The sequence below is a fragment of the Chlorocebus sabaeus genome, chromosome 1 (genome assembly GCF_047675955.1).
Source record: "Chlorocebus sabaeus isolate Y175 chromosome 1, mChlSab1.0.hap1, whole genome shotgun sequence".
NCBI lineage: Eukaryota > Metazoa > Chordata > Mammalia > Primates > Cercopithecidae > Chlorocebus > Chlorocebus sabaeus.
The window spans coordinates 52,493,824-52,510,426 of record NC_132904.1 but is presented as its reverse complement, the minus strand read 5'-3'; the positions used below and the strand labels follow the sequence as shown (position 1 = coordinate 52,510,426).

The following is a 16,603-nucleotide window of genomic DNA, read 5'->3' as shown; positions in this document are numbered from 1 at the left end:
AGGCCTCCTTGCCTACCCCTCCGTGCCCCTCAGCCCCCCCAATCTCTGTCTCCACCATCTTCTTCCCCATTCCCTCCTTTTTCCTCAAGTTGTTCCCTCTTCTTGAAAAATGCCCTCTTCCACCCTCATTATTTCCTCTCAAAAGTGTTCCTGTTCTTCCACCCCAGTCCCTCAGAAAGTCCAGCCTCACACCCTGATCAGGAAAATCCTCCCTCCCCCGTGTGCCCACAGTGCTTTTTGTTGCTTTATTGTAATTGTTTTCTAATATTCTATTTTATTCTAGCTCTTTGAGTCCATCTGATCCAAAGAGCATCTAGTGATATCCTTTTTGGTAGGCACAATGCCTTACTATCTGCAAATTTCTCATGCAATGTAACATTATATATCACTATATCTCCAGTACCTAAGGTAATACCAACACATAGGAGATGTCTGATAGATAGGTGTTATTAAGTGAATGAATGAAACAGAAGCCAAGCTCTGCATTCTAGCACCAGTTTGCCCATAAAGTAAATAATCTGGGATATTGCATATACAGTTCACCCTTCTGCATCTGCAAATTGAAAATATTTAGAGAAAAATTAAAATAATACAATAAAAGATAATACAAATAGAAAAACCAATACAATATGGAAAATATTGACATGGCATTTATATCATATTCAGTATTATAAATAATCTAGAAATTATATAAAGTATACTAGAGGATGTGTATAGGTTACATGCAAATACAGTCATCTCTTGGTATCTATGTAGGACTGGGTCCAGAACTCCTGTGCAGATAATAAAATGTATGAATGCACTAGACCCTGATATAAAATGACATAGCAGGCCAGGCACGATGGCTCACACCTGTAATCCCAGCACTTTGGGAGGCCAAGGCGAGAGGATCATCTCAGGCCAGGAGTTCGAGACCATCCTGACCAACATGGTGAAACCCCATCTCTACTAAAAATACAAAACTTAGCTAGGTGTGGTGGTGCACACCTGTAGTCCCAGCTACTCAGGAGGCTGAGGCAGGATAATTGCTTGAACCCAGGATGCAGAGGTTGCAGTGAGCCAAGATCGTGCCACTGCACTCCAGACTGGGCAAGAGAGCGAGACTCTGTCTCAAAAAAAAAAAAAAAAAAAAAAAAAAAAAAAAAGGCACAGTATTTGCATATAACCTATGCACATCTTCCCATATTTTAAAATCATGTCTAGATTACTCATAATACCTAATGCAATGCCTACAAATTACTTCATTTGTATGGATTCAACATAGTACTTGAAGTGCAGCAAATTTGTGTTTTTTGGAACTTTGTGAAATATTTTTTTCTGAATATTTTTTGATCCACAGTTGGTTGAATCCACAGATGAGGAACCCACAGATTTGAAGAGCTGACCGTACTATGTCATTATATGTAAGGGACTTGAGCACTCATGGCTTTTGATATCCAAGAGGGGGTCCTAGAACTAGTCCTCCATAAATACTGAGACATGACTGTAAATCTCTCTGGGCCCCAGTTTCATTATCAATAAAAAGGTGGTCCAGGAGACAGGGAGAAAAGGGAACTAATTTTTATGGATTTCTTGCTATGTGCAAGGCAATGAACTAGGCGTATTATTTACCTTAAAAGACTACTTTAGCAGGAGGGAGGGAGAAATATACATAGCAGTGAAGACACAGTTAAGGATCAGACACAGTTAAGTTCAGGCTCTAGCTCTGCTGCTTACTGTGAACTTGGGCAAGTTTAATCTTTTCAACCTCCATTTCTTCAGCTATCAAGTGGTGACGATAAGTGTATCTACAGAAAAGTTTGTTATGAGGATTAAATTAGATGCTGCATGTAAGGTACATAGCCCATCAACTGTCATGTAATCACTACAAAATAAACAGCAGCTCATTATTATCGTATTGCCTGTGTGTCTTCTCATTCCAGTTTAACTAGTGAAGAAGCAGAGGTTCCGAGAAGTTAAGCAACTTGCACAAGGTCACCCAAAGCTTCTGTCTGCCTTGTTTTCCCCTCTGTGTATAGGACCCTCCAGGATAAATCCTTCTAGGATGGCCATGAGCATTTTCCATACAGCTTGTGTTCTCCCTTCAGGGTGAAATATTCGAAAGCCACCTTTTAACATTTTAGTACCTAGATATTTAGTGTCTAACATTAAATATCTAAGAAACAGTGCCAGTTTTCTCATGATTCTTCTTCTGTTTAATAAAGGTCATAATCTAAGTAATAAGAATACATGGATATAACTTTACCCCCATGAGATACAAAGCTAATAACTTCTTTTGTTATTATTTGACTTTTCTTTGTTCAAAAAATCAAAATGCCAGTCAACACTCCTCTGTGACCAAATGTGGCATGAGCTTCCCTGCCCCATGGAAGGAGCCATAGGCCACCTGGGCACTCAGTAGGCATTTGATCTGGGGGAAAAGAAGAAGAAGGAAATGATGGCCAGCAGCTAGGGTTGTCCTTGGTGAAGAATGTGATACATTTACATGTATAAGTTTTACAAAGAATATACGAGTAGGCAAGGGGAGGGTCGTTTGTGGTGGGATGTTATCATGGTTATGTGACCATTGGAACTGGAGTGGTCATGCCCTAAGTGTCCGAGAAGATCCCCACACACACGTACCCAGAGCATGCACAGGTGGGTTTTATTTGTCATGCCCATAACCTGGAGGCATCTACAGGGTGTCAGGGAGCTGCTGCCTGCAGAGCCCTTCTCACTACAAACATAACCTGCTAAAGCGGCTCAAAGCAGTTTGATCATGGGGAGAGAAACGCCAATCTAACCCATTTGCTGTTGATTTCTTAAGCAGATTCAGGCACACAGGATGAAGCACAGCTTTTGCAGGAATGGTTTAAGCTGGTTCTGGAGAAGAATAAATTAATGCGATATGAGTCGGAGCTCCTAATCATGTAAGTAAGGCAACACAGATACCAGTGAGTCCTAAAAGCAAAGGGGCAAAGCGGGGTGGCTTACCCTCCTAGGCTGAAGTCTAGGGACTTTTTCTCCTTGTGCATACAGAATAGTGATTGAGGCAAATTGATATTTTATGTCTTGCATATCATGCTGGCATTAGTGCAAAGAATCTTTAGCTGTCTGTTCTCTCTGCAGAGTCCTGTGGCTAAAATACATTTTGGGTAATGGGTCTGGAGCTGAAGGTCATTTGGATAAGGCATTTTCAATCCATCTCTCTTCCCTGGGCCCATGTTAAAAGAGTGATCACACACCTGCAATGGGAAGGCTGTGTCTGGCCTCTGAGATAAATCTTGGGAAGGACTCAGTGACATATGCCTGACCACTTCCTGTGGCTTTAAGAGAATGAAGAACTAAGATCCGGCTGGCTGTCCTCTCTGAATGCAGTTGCAGCCTCGTTGGGAGATCAAAAAGTGGAGATGGATCTCACCACATTCTGAAAAAGCTGAAGGTCACTAAACCTGTCATCATTCTAGAGAGAAAAAAGTAACATATAGTATAAATTTAAGTGCCACAAGTCGTGCTGGGTGCTTCCATTTATGCTGTATCATTGCATTCTTGCCCCAACCCCAGGAGGTAATTTTAAGGACTTTTGAAGGGGTGTCATAAATACTACCACTCTTCCCCGCCTGGGTTCTGAGCCAGGTGAGAAATAAGACAACCAAGTCAATAGATGGAACATCAAAATATTATCTTTCTTACCAATAATGGCTGATATGATAATGGCTTGTACATGGCTAAGTATGACAGCCCAGATTGGCTTGCTACGTGTATTCGTTTCCTAGGCTGCAATAACAAATTACCACAGACCGGATGGCTTACAGCAGAAATGTATTCTCTCACTGTCTGGAAGCCAGAAGTTCAAAATCAAGGTGTTGGGAGAGCTGTGTTTCCTGCAGAAACACGAGGAAGGACCTAGGGAAGGACCTGTCCTAGCCCTTTCCACTTTTTCCAGCTCTGGGCTTTCCTGAGTTTGTGACTGCATCACTCTAGTCTCTGCCTCTGTCTTCACACAGCCTTCCCTGGGTGTCTGTGTCTTCTCTTCTGCTCTTATAAAGATACTTGGGTCATTGGGTTTAGGACCCACTGAGAAAATCCAGAATGTTCTTATCTTAAGATCCTTAACTTAAATGCATCTGCAAAGACCCTTTACAAAAAAGGTCACATTCAGTTTCCATAGGTTAGGACGTGGACATGTCTTTTAGGGGGTCACCGTTCAACCCACTACACTAACCAACCCCAGAAGTAGACATATACCTACCTAATCACAAAAGGTAGCAGACTCACCTGCTCCTTAGGGGCAAGGCTGTTATCCTAGACCAGTGGGGTTCAGCCAGGGGCAATAACCTCAGAGGATATTTGGCAATGTCTGAAGACCTTTTTGTTGTCATATCTAGGGGCAGGGAGGCTACTGATATCCAGTGAACAGAGGCCAAGGATGCTACTAAACATCCTACAAAGTACAAGACAGTCCCTCCCAACGAAAAAGAATTATTTGGCCTAAAATGTCTAAAGTGTCAAGGTTGAGAAACCTTGCCCTAGAACTATGGCAAGGCTTATTGAGAACAAATGTTTGCTGAAGACTGACTGAGCCTGAGAGAGAAAGAGAGGAGTGAGTTGAGCTCACATCGTCTATTTTTCCCAAATGTACCTCCCCTGGGGTGAGAATGAGAAAGGGTAGGGTTGGGAGAGGTGGCCCGGAGTTACATTCATTGAGTTCCATTGACATGGAAGGTAATGCCAGGAATTGGGAAGAAGAGGGGTCATCTCTAGTGATGATTTGTTTCATTATAACCTTTTTTTTTTTTTGAGACGGAGTCTCGCTCTGTCGCCCAGGCTGGAGTGCAGTGGCTGGATCTCACCTCACTGCAGCCTCCACCTCCTAGTTTCAAGTGATTCTCCTGCCTCGGCCTCCCAAGTAGCTGGGACTACAGGTGCACACCACACCCAGCTAATTTTTGTATTTTTAGTAGAGACAGGGTTTTACCATATTGACCAGGCTGGTCTCAAACTCCTGACCTCAAGTGATCCGCCCGCCTTGGCCTCCCAAAGTGCTGGAATTATAGGCCTGAACCACCATACCCAGCCTTATTACAACTTTTTAAGTTGACGCATATAATGAGATTCAGGGCAACTAAGTAATTTGTCCACTCTACCTGACTACAAAGCCCTTTTTATATAGCTACAGTGTCTGCATTGAGGCCGGGTATAAATGATAAATTATAAAAATGTAAACATTATTTTAAAAGTGTAAAAAATGTATCAAGCGCATTCTATGCACCAGGAACTATGCTGGGTTCTGTGGAAATAAAGATGGATAAGGTCATAGACTCTATCTTCTAGGATCTTGTAGTTTTGAGGGAAACAGATAGGCACATGCATAGCACGGTAGTAATAAGAAAACACAGAAGAGCTCTGTGGTGATAGAAGGGTCTGCCTGAGAGTCAGGGAGGCACAGCTGCTGCCTGTGTCCCATAACTGCAGTTTCCCTGGTCAACACGCTGTCAGAAGGACTTTCCTCTCCAAAGGAGGGTGAATAGGAAAACTTGGGCATGTGAACTAGACAAAGGCTGGTAGGAGCTCTGCTAAAGGATGGGTTTTAGTTTGGAGAAAGCCCTGAATGGGCATGGAGAAATGTCTTATTGGTATCTTGATTCAACGCTTTTGGGAACCAGATGCCAAGACACTTCGAAGAACAAGAGGTCTATTGGGGAAAATGCCTGTGAAGGGAGAGGGAGCAGGAGGAAGTGAGAAGTCTTCAGACTCCACAGCAGTTCTTATGCCTGTAAAAGGAGAGTGGGGAGGGAGAAGAATTGGGCAGGAGGAGCCCCAGATGTGGCGCAGGTCTGAGAAAGTCTTGGCTAGGTCAATGGGAACATCAGTGCAAAGACTGCCCATCGAGGAATTCCATGCAGGGCAGGAACAGGGCCACTGCAACACCTCCTCTGTGCTCGGTCTGCATGACATGGAAGTGGATCTTGCAGCAGTGAGCTCACTATGCTTCTCCCAGAAGTTCTCTGAAAGGAAGATCTGACTGGTCCATCTCCACTGACTACCACAGTGGGCCACAAGAAGTTCAGGGTAGATAACAAGAAGCAGGGACCTTGGCCCATGTAGTAGCAGATGTAGTAAAAATAACGCCAGTAACAGGGTATAACAAAGTGACCCCAGCACTCATAGGGGCGATGCATGATACACATGCAGATGGCAGGTGGAGGCTGGAAGAGAAGACCCCACCAGGTCAAACCCAGGGATCTAATCTCAGCCCTCACCCTCTTCAAGTCTCTGTTGCAGTGAACACCCTTGACCTTTCTCTTTTCTCTCAAAACATCCCTTGCTTGTCTCTGTGATGGTGCATTTCTTGTTTTGTTCTTCCAAACTTTGGATGACTTCTTCCCTGGCTACCTTTTTGTTTGGCTTCTAAGTGTAGGTATTTCCAGGCTTCTGTCTTCAAACTTTCTTTCTCTATAGCCTTCCTTTTAGGGATCACACAACTTCAACTCTCACCTCTGACCACTGCCACATCTGTGTGTGGTCCTCAGTTCTCCTGAGAACTCCAGAGTGGCAGTGGGGCGTGTCCACATTACCACATGGGCTAGCCTGTGGGGAGCTCACACACCCACGGTGATATCAATGGAGCATCCCCCAGCATGGAAAACATTAAGTTCCACCTTCACCGAGGACTCACTTCATTTCTTGACTTTGCTGCTCCTCTCAGTGGAAATGCTGAGGCCCCAGCACCCAAGCTTGTCTACCCCAAAGCATCACTGACGCCACCTCTCCTACAGCCAGCTGGAGAGTTGCTTGAGTTTTAAGGTCCTCACCCCACCCAAACAAAATATGTCACTTTTGTTTCCTCCATTTTGTTTTCTCATGTACCACAGTCAGAGACTTGGGCATAATGCTCTAAGTCAAGTTACTCCTAAAAGAGAGAAAAGCTTTTGATTGTCATTGCTTCTCCCCGGGCCTATGCTAGTCATTTCTTCACTATTCTCCTCATCCCCACCCCATCCCTAAAGGGTGGTCTGGATGGCCTTCCGAAGCCTACTGAGAGCACATTGCAGCCTTCAGCTGCTCCCCCTGGTCTCTTGAGTTCAGTGTATCTCAGCAATCTTTCCAGGTACCTACAGAGATCCCAGCAGCAGCAGAACCTTCAGTTTAAAGACAGGCTAAGGCCGGGTGCAGTGGCTCATGCCTGTAATCCCAGCACTTTGGGAGGCAGAGGAGGGCAGATCACCTGAGGTCAGGAGTTTGAGACCAGCCTGGACAACAGGGTGAAACCCTGTCTCTACTAAAAAGACAAAAATTAGCTGGGTGACAGATGCCTGTAATCCCAGCTACTCGGGAGGCTGAGGCAGGAGAATCGCTTAAACCTGGAAGATGGAGGTTGCAGTGAGCCAATACTGTACCATTGCACTCCAGCCTGGGTGAAAAAAGCAAACTCCATCTCAAAAAAAAAAAAAAATTAGCCAGGCATGGTGGTACACGCCTGTAATCCCAGCTACTTGAGAAGCTGAGACAGGAGAATCACTTGAACCCAGGAGGCGAAGGTTGCAGTGAGCTGGCGCCACTGCACTCCAGCCCAGATGACAGAGTAAGACTCGGTCTCAAAACAATAATAATTGTAATAAAAAATAAAGATAGGCTAAAACTCCAGTTTTAATAAGGAAAAAAGAATGTTGTAGCTACTCTCAATGCGCTTATTCATCAATGTTTCCTCACAAATCTACAGTGTTTTTAAAGTTTAACATTTTATCACCCAGGGCCCAGGAACTAGAATTAGAAGATCATCAAAGCAGACTGGAGCAGAAACTGAGAGAGAAAATGCTCAAGGAGGGTAAGTATGCTGATGTCTTGGGTCCTTGTTCAGAACTTTCACCCTGAAAGGCTCTTGAGCAAGAGTGTGCCACAAATCCCAGAGTGGGGTGCTCTTCCTGCCTGCCAGCCTGCGAGTCAAAGGAAAGTGCAAAGCCAGCCTGCCTCCCACCAGCAGCACCACAAGCCCCGTTTAGCCTCATTCACTTGGGCTGTGAGGGCAGTGCTTTCCCCCATCACATGTGGCAGTAGGAACAAAGTCCTGTGTTCGCTTATTCATTCACGTATCCACCCATTCATTTAACACACATTTACTGGGAACTGTGGGCCTGGTTTATGATGAAGAGCAACCCCTGCCCTCTAGGAGTTTGTGGTCTCACTGGGGAGACTAACACCCGCAGTCCAGTAATGCTAGTTCAGTGAGATGAAGGCCACAACAGAAGGGCTTTGGGATCACAGAGAAAGGCGGGTCTAGTGCTGCCAGGCACTAGAGCTGGTAAAGGAAACATTCCCTCCCAGCGTGGGCAGGTCCAGGGCATCACACATGAGAAAATGATTCCACCAGGAAGGAGGGAGAGTGAAGATAAACCCAACTGACATCATACACTGCTGTATGCAGTTATTAGTTCCCGCCAGAAAGGCATATTCACTGTTTTGTGCCTGTGTGTTTGTAGTGCCAGATCCACGCATGACTTTCCTATATTCAGACCTAGATCTAAAAGAACAACTTAAAGAATGTCTATACTTCATGGATATCATACTGCACCTACCTTATGAGGTTGCCCAGTACAGGGCAAGTACTGAGCAAATATTAGGCATCATTATCCTGATTTTTATTTACGTATTTTTGTGCCCAGTTTTACAAATTAGAAAACCAAGTCTCCGAGAATTTAAATAACATGCTCAAGGTGAATGGTAGGGCTAAGATTTAGGAATAGATCACAGATCAGGGTCTCCTGTTCTTTCCCATATGGCAGTGATTTGCAGGCTGTTTCTTTAGAGCAACAGAACTCTAATGAAATCCGTATGCAGCAGCACTGTACAGACTAAAGTGGTATAAATCATTTTTTATATGTCAGAGGAGCTTAGATGGGTCCATCCACAACAAGCCTAAACTGAGAGAGGATTTTTTTTTAAATTTTTCTGTGCTGTTTATTAAATGAGTGGTAATCCTGGTCTTAATAAACCATAGAGTCTAACTGATATCTAACTTGTATATCAGATTTGAAAAGTTTAATTTGTTCTGTTTCAGGATACTAAATAAATACCACCAAAGACTATTTGCCACCTTTGATTCTTTTTTAAAAAATTCTTACTAAGGAGTGAAGGTCATATGTTTCCCTCACCCCTCTCAGATGTATCCAAAAAATGTAGTTTCTTTATTCTGTCTGTACCTGAGCTCATCTTCCGCCTACGCATCCTCCCACTAATTAGCAAGGGAAAAAAATAGGAACTCTTTATCCCTCCATGGTAAACTTAATCTGATGCAATAACTTAAACAGTCCTTGTAGGAGATGCTCGGTCTCTTTGGGATGAAAATGTGCAGTCTTGAAGATGCCACCCCTCCCTTCTGCGTCTCTCCCCAGGGTGACTGGCAGGTAATGGGAAGAGGCAGGTCTGTGTGACCTTGTGGCATTAGGACTTTGTGTGGAGTGCTCTGCTTAGTGAGTCCCCACATGGCATCCCCCACCATTGGGCTGCAACTCTCTCTGTGGCATCTGCAGCTGAGGTGTATGCTGGTCTCATCCGTAGCCTGCCCACTCTCTCAGCATGCCTGGGTGCCTACAGGCATTCCTGGCTCACCCAGCCTCACTTCAGCACATCTCCCATTCAGTGTGGCCAGACAGTTTCTCCTGTGTGGTCACTTTCCCCCATGGGGGAGCCCTGTGGCAGGTCCACCAGCCAGCTGTCTTTGGTATCAGTGGGCAAGTGTACCCTTCTAGGCTCTACCATGCCACATACAGCACACCAAGATCTGGGGGGCCACACTCAGACCCTTCTTCTCTGCCCAACCATGAAGTACTGTCCTATGTTTATACATAGGGGTGCCCTTTAAGCTGGCTTCTTTCCAGAATTCTGAACAAGGGCAGGGCAAGAGTCCTGTGCCCATCCATCTCCCACTCCCACTATTCCCATCAAATGAGATATGACATTTCCTGCCCCCTGTGGGGCTTCCAAGGCCCAGAATGGAGAGACCGAGCATGGGGCTCTAATCCTCTGCCCCTCCTGCTTCTCTCTTCTCTCTGCTTAAAACTTGAGGTGCAAAGGGGTGGTGTTTCTTTGTCTCCCTTTCATCAGACCTACCTGCTCCCTGGCCCAGACCTCAGAGCTAAGCCTGATGAGGGACAGTGGTACCCTCTCTTCTCTGGGACAAGGCTCCTCACCCAGTCCTCCATGGGTTAGACAGAGGGCTCTAGGAATTTAGAAAGACTTCTCCTAAGGCAATCATCTGCTTGACAAGACTTAAATCTGGCTTCAGAATCCTGTGTTCTGTGGCCAAACTCATTACTACTTGTTTCCTACTCTCTTCATTTTCTAACAATCCTATCTCCCCCAGGCAACTGAATGCCTCAGGCCAATTATCAAGAAGGTCAGGTACTCGAGAAGACAAAGGGAAAAGCAAAGTCAGTGTGGAAACACCTTTCTATCAGACAGTTGTAGCCTCACTTTGCTTCCCTGCGGTCCCTATACAAAAGGCTACAGTTTGTCATTAACTAAACATGAAAAAGATTCTGGCTGGGCGCTGTGGCTCACGCCTGTAATCCCAGCACTTTGGGAAGCTTAGGTGGGCTGCTCACAAGGTCAGGAGTTCAAGACCAGCCTGGCCGACATGGTGAAACACTGTCTCTACTAAAAATACAAAAAATTGACCAGGCGTGGTGGGAGGCGCCTGTAATCCCAGCTACTCAGGAGGCTGAGGCAGGAGAATCTGGGAGGTGGAAGTTGCAGTGACCTGAGACCGCACCACTGCTCTCCAGCCTGGGCAACAGAGTGAGACTCCATCTCAAAAAAAAAAGAAAAAAAAAATTCTGGTCATTGAAAGAGTAGCCACTGGTGCAGCTGGTTTACTTAGAAACTTCTCACAGATTTCTTTGCTGTGGCTCAGATATGTTTATGGGAACCACCTTTTTGTTGTTTTGTTAGTTTCTCTTTGGGGCAGAGGGAAGGTTGGGGGACTTGATAGGGTTTGGTGGTATTAAATTCTTTTTGTTACAAAGGGGTTTTCCCTGTCATTTTGTACATATCTTCAAGATGAAAACTGAGTGAACTGCTTCACCACACCCACCTTTCTCATCTCTCGCTTTAAGGGCAGTTCCTTGGTGTTAAATTCATTTCCTTGTTTTCTCCATTAAAATTAAAGGCAGAATAAGTCCATAACAATTGAGAATGTCCATGCCAAGAACTCTCCTGGGGCCCAATCTTCCCTGAGCCCAATGTTGTTTTTCCTTTTTTTCTTTAGAGAGCCAGAAAGATGAGAAGGATCTAAATGAAGAGCAAGAAATATTCACCGAGCTGATGCAAGTGATTGAGCAAAGGAATAAACTCGTTGATTCCTTAGAGGAGCAACGCGTCAGAGAAAAAGCCGAGGACCAGCACTTTGAAAGCTTCGTATTCTCCAGAGGCGGCTGTCAGCTTAGCAGGACTTGAGGAGGCCCGTAGTCCCTCTCCCTGGCTGCACATTGGGACCGGATCAGGCCAAGTTCACCACACACCCTCGTGGGTCCTTCTGCAGGATTTATCATCCCTGGAACTTAAGTTATACCCTACTGCATTTTTTAAAATTAAAATTCTCTTGCACGCATGGCAGCTTCCCAAGGTCCTTCCAGAGATTATAATGAAGAAAACCCAAAAACTCTTTGGCAATTGGCAGTCAACTTCAGCCAGGCTCTCAGACTGGAGGTGTTGTTGGCAGATGACCAGCATTGTTTTCCCTAGAAAGTGACATAAAGACTTGACTTTCCTGCTGCTTTTATCATTTTCCTTCCCAATTCATTGAGTTACATACTTTAAGATTTTTGAGAAGCTGCCTTTTCATTAATATATCCATATTTGCCTTTTTTGTATGGATGACCGGTTTCCAAATGTCAGAAAGAAGCAGCCGCAGTTTAAAGATTAGGTTAATATTTAAATTGTGTTTCCAGAGAAAGAGGAGAAACCTTGAGATTACTGATTACATAAAGCAAATAACTCATATGGCAGGTGTTAATTCAATCCAGGGTGAATTTCATTTACCAGGTGCATTTATAAGCCTTAATATAATATACATAAGCAATGAGAGCTTAATAGAACATTTGAGCCTTAATTTTATTTTAAGAAGAAAAGAAAAAGGGAAATAAAACTTTAACTTTATACCAGTGGGATTGTTAGTGTTCACCAAACACTGCTGGCTTAGAAAAGCTTTTTGTCCCCATGCTATGCTTTTTATGGACCCTGGAAAATAACAAAAAGCATTTTCAGAAAGAGAATGATGTTAAAGTACTTTTTAAGTAAGTGTTGATGACGGAAAAAAAAAAAAAAGGGAATTTCTTTTATTTGTTGATAAAATATTGATGATATTGGTGCTGCTACCGAAACTGAGCACACTAGGGTACAAGAGAAGGAATGCTTCTTGCTGCTGGTCTTCTTAGACTCAAAGAGAGAAGTATCTCTCCCTCTCCCCAGGAACTCTACAGAGCAAGGACAAAACCACTTCTGACTTAGAGGGAAGGCTGAATGCAGTAACCCTATTTACCAAATCCCAAACTGGGTCATGGATTTTTTAAATGACATTTCAGTTTGAAAAGAAAGCTGGAAGATGGAGTTTGTGTGCTGACATGTTGGAATTCCTGGGGCATTATGACAGTTCCCATGGGGGCCAAAGAAGAGAAGATTTAATATGGTGATGTGTTGTCATAAAACATTTGATTGTTTTTGCTCAATGGGATTCTTTGAAGATTTAGTCTATTATTGATAAGAGAAACACTAAAGAACTCTTGGTTGTATATTTGGCTGCCCTCATTTCGGCAAGTGTTTAAATGTGTCATTAGACAAAAGGTGCTCTTCAACAGTTGGCTCTGACTGGAGACCAGATTTCTCTCAAATCGATCCATGAACCACTTCTGTCAGAGACGCTCTCTGCGCACACCAATCTGGCCAGCTGACAAGCCAGAAATTAGATGTATAACTGAATTTCCTCTGAGTTAGCCAATGCTTTGGGTTACATTTAAGTACATCCTTTCTGTGTTATACCAAGTTCCAAAGGTTGCAGTTCTTTTTCCTTTTCTTTCCTTCCTTCCCCCCGCTTTTTTTTTTAAAATAAGAATCAGGTCTTCCAGTGCCCAAATTCTATTATTAGGCAATATGAGGAGGCACCTACCTACTACCTACCTACCTACCTATGAAAACTGTACCACTTCGGGATATTTATCTATTTTTATTTATTTGTGTATTGGTGATAATTGATACCATCATTTCCTCATAATTCAGGTTTCCAGGTGTTATAATTTGGAGAAGACCTATTAGCACTAAGAAATTGGTACATAAGCTATTTAATATACAAATAACCCAGATGTTTGGGGCAGTGAGTTGTATAGTATTAAAGATTTCAGCTATCAGGCATTTAGAGGTAAGATTATAGATGCACAGGAATATCAACTCATTATAAGAAAAAGATTTATAATTTCAGTTTTCATTCTAGAATATGCAGAAATATTCAGACCTCAGGCTTTTCTGTCAGTTGCATAAAAGTGCATCCTTTGATGCTTGCATACATTTAACAGATGATGTTCAAAGTGTGTCATATTTGAGTTGTTATTGTGCCACTTATTTTAATTTGTTATATTTCCATCCCAAAGAATGAGTCTCCCAAGAGGGCCAACAGAGAAGGTGGTTTGGCCCCTAGTATTCTGTTAATAGATGAGAGAAGCAATTTGTTCACTTTCTTTCACAGGCTGTGCTCTGTGGTTTATGGCTCAGTTTTATCTGGCCAAGTTAAAACATAAACTTGATCCTTAACAGTTTTCTACATACTCTGGTCTTTCTGTTTTACTAGTACATAAAAACCATTTCAACATTTCCAATGGACACAGATATTGTGTCTGTTGAACTATCTAAAGTGATTCCATTCCTTATTTGCAAGAGAGCGTTCTAAGACTCTCAAAGTGTAAAATACTGTACATTTTGAAGACAGTTTCTTTGTATGCAATATGAGTAGGATTATGATGAAAATGCACAGAGTCTGCACTGCCCCATAAAAGGGCACTAGTGAATGTGATCAAGGCCAAACTATATAGGACTCCAAATGGGACAGAAAGCCCAGGCTCTGGTCATATTTCACAGTCAGTCTCACACAGTTTCTCAGTTAAATCAAAGTGTTTATGATAGTTATAAGGTCAGAATTGTACCTAAGTTGGGCCAAGAGGACATTTCTTAAGCTTGCTGTCCCAAACCATTGATTTATTGGTCTATTTATTTAACATCCTCTGAATGCCCATGGGGTTCTGCAGCCCTGTGCCAGATGCTGAGATACAGAAAGAATATTAGTCCTTAACTCCACCTCCAAATAAATACAAAGATCAAGAAATAGGTACCATCCCCAAATACAAAGATGAAAAATCTTTTTTTATTATAAGCATCAACCTATTCTACTCACGTTTATCAAGCATAAAGAATATCCCCCACTATCACAGTGCTTCTTTGGCAATAAAAATAAGTTTGAGTTTCTAAAACTGAAAAATAATATCAGGTTGTACTGTTTCATTTAAACCTTGACTTTGGCAGTGTTAGGCTGCTTGGAATCAATCAATGCCAAGATGCACCATGTTAGTTGCAACTGAGAAAGGAAGTGGCAGGTGTTTCCAGCCCTGATGAGCTGCAATGAAATTGATGTTTTCTGCATTCTGGAGGCAAATGACAATTCAGCAGTGTCTCTCTTCCCAGGAAGCAGATTTACAGGCTTTTCCTTCCAAACTGAAAATGGCAGCATGCCCCACCCAGGTGGTTGATCAGAGAACTACCCCAGTAGGGCAGAGGTGGCAGGGGGCAGCCGGGGCCGCCACATGAACAGAGAGCGGCAGTCATTGGATGTGGTGAGCTCAAATGTAGGAGTTTATTGTAATAAGAAAGTTCACATACAGGGGAAAGTGTACGATTTCATCTACTGTTTATCTTCTAACCTCACTGCTGAGTAGCTTGTAAAAGATTAATTTGCTCCAACAATTGGGAACTATTCATGTGGATGGAAATGTGTTATTTGTGCACTGCTATAGATACTGAAATGAACCAAAAATAAATGGTTTTGTGTCTCAGAAATCAAAACATTTTCATGTGGGCTTGGTTTGGCACCTCTGAGGGCAGCATCCATTTCATTTATTTCTTCTCAGTGAAAGAGCCTGGGCAAGGCTTTGATTTTGTGTGGGAGTCTGTTAATTAACCCAGGAGATTTTATTACCACAGGGCATCTGGAAGGACTTACCTGACCAGCAAATTGGATTTGAATGGGAGGAGGAGCGAAGAAGGCTCACCTCAGGTGTATTCCTTCAACAAAGAAAGCTGTTTTCAAGGCTGGGGAAGGGGAGGGATGAGGCTTATGGTAGCCCCAGGCTCCCCCTTTCTCTCACCTTTCCCTCACCTGGTTTTGCATTTAATTCACTCAACAGGAATGTTTCCTTCTGCGCAGAACTAGCCTCTTCCTTCAAGTCACACTCTTTTAGTTTGTTCGTTTTACCTCTTTTCTTAACCCCAGAACATGCGTATTCTTAAACTATGAGTGCAGGATACACCAGAATTGCCACATCACAGTAATCAACCCGTCAGTCCTAGAAGCTCCCATCATTCCACATGAAGGTGCCCCCTTTGTTTGAAAGCTTTTGTCTGCTGATCAAATATTTGAAATGATTTATTTTTCCATTGGACATCAACAGCAAATACACATAACTGCAGATGAGAGCTCCTGTTTTACCAGCACTAATGTGTGCAGTGAAAAGCTCCAAGCAACAGCTACCTCTGATGGCGCTTTGCAAGTTTTCCTTGGGGCTCAGCTGACCTCCTTATGCTCCCAGAGCTGCAGACTCTCAGCCACTGCGGCAACTCACCGTCTCTGAGCCTTCAGGGCACACTTGGTAATTTCACGCTCTCTTCCTCTCCCAGTTCACTTAGAAATAAAAGAAAGCAAAACCAAACATCACAGTGCCCTTTGCCCAGCCCTTCTGACCTGGATAATGGTAACAGCTACTGTGAACTCAGCTCTTCTCACCTACCAGGTGAACTAGGCCAGGAAACTCACTCCTCAGAACTCTGCTACCTCTCTGATTTCGTCTGACTCACTAGAGTGCTCATGGAATCTCTTTGGAGACCATCTCTTTGGACTGCCCTCTGCTGACTGGATGTCCAGCCCCTTGCACGGCTCTTTGGCCAATTCTTCAAGTATACCCTTTAGTGTTTCCAGCAGACAACATCTGGCCTTGGTGATTTGGTTCCATTTCATTGTTAGATATAATACTTCCAACCTTCCTCCCTAAAAGGAAACATCAAACGTCTGAATAGCTATAACATCTCCCTCCAAAAAGATGGAAGCGGAGTCTCTCACTCCTCCAGATCACACTGACCTAGGAAAGAATTAGGGAGAGGAAAATCAAGACCGTGGGTATCATCTCAGTGGCCTGGGACATGGACCACACACCAGTATAATCACTGGGGCCCCAGGTATTCCCTCTTGCCTGGCTGGGTCTGCAGTGGCTCATACCTACTGCTTTCTGCCCTTAAAAGCGTTGCTGTGCTCCTGTTTACCTGTGTGTTCTTCATTGCTCTGTGAGATTACCCAAGGAGGAACTACTGATTT

At 43.6% G+C, this 16,603-nt stretch overlaps 1 protein-coding gene across 1 annotated transcript in view; it reads left to right on the top strand.

The window, feature by feature from the left end:
- Nucleotides 1–15,041, top strand: part of MICAL2 (microtubule associated monooxygenase, calponin and LIM domain containing 2) — a 243,298-nt gene extending 228,257 nt beyond the window's left edge. Inside the window, exons 35-37 of the mRNA XM_073018242.1 lie at nt 2,810–2,909; nt 7,734–7,807; nt 11,246–15,041. Coding sequence (XP_072874343.1) covers nt 2,810–2,909; nt 7,734–7,807; nt 11,246–11,433 — 362 coding nt within the window. The 3' untranslated portion in view covers nt 11,434–15,041. The remainder of the gene's footprint in view (nt 1–2,809; nt 2,910–7,733; nt 7,808–11,245) is intronic.
- Nucleotides 15,042–16,603: the final 1,562 nt, after the last annotated feature.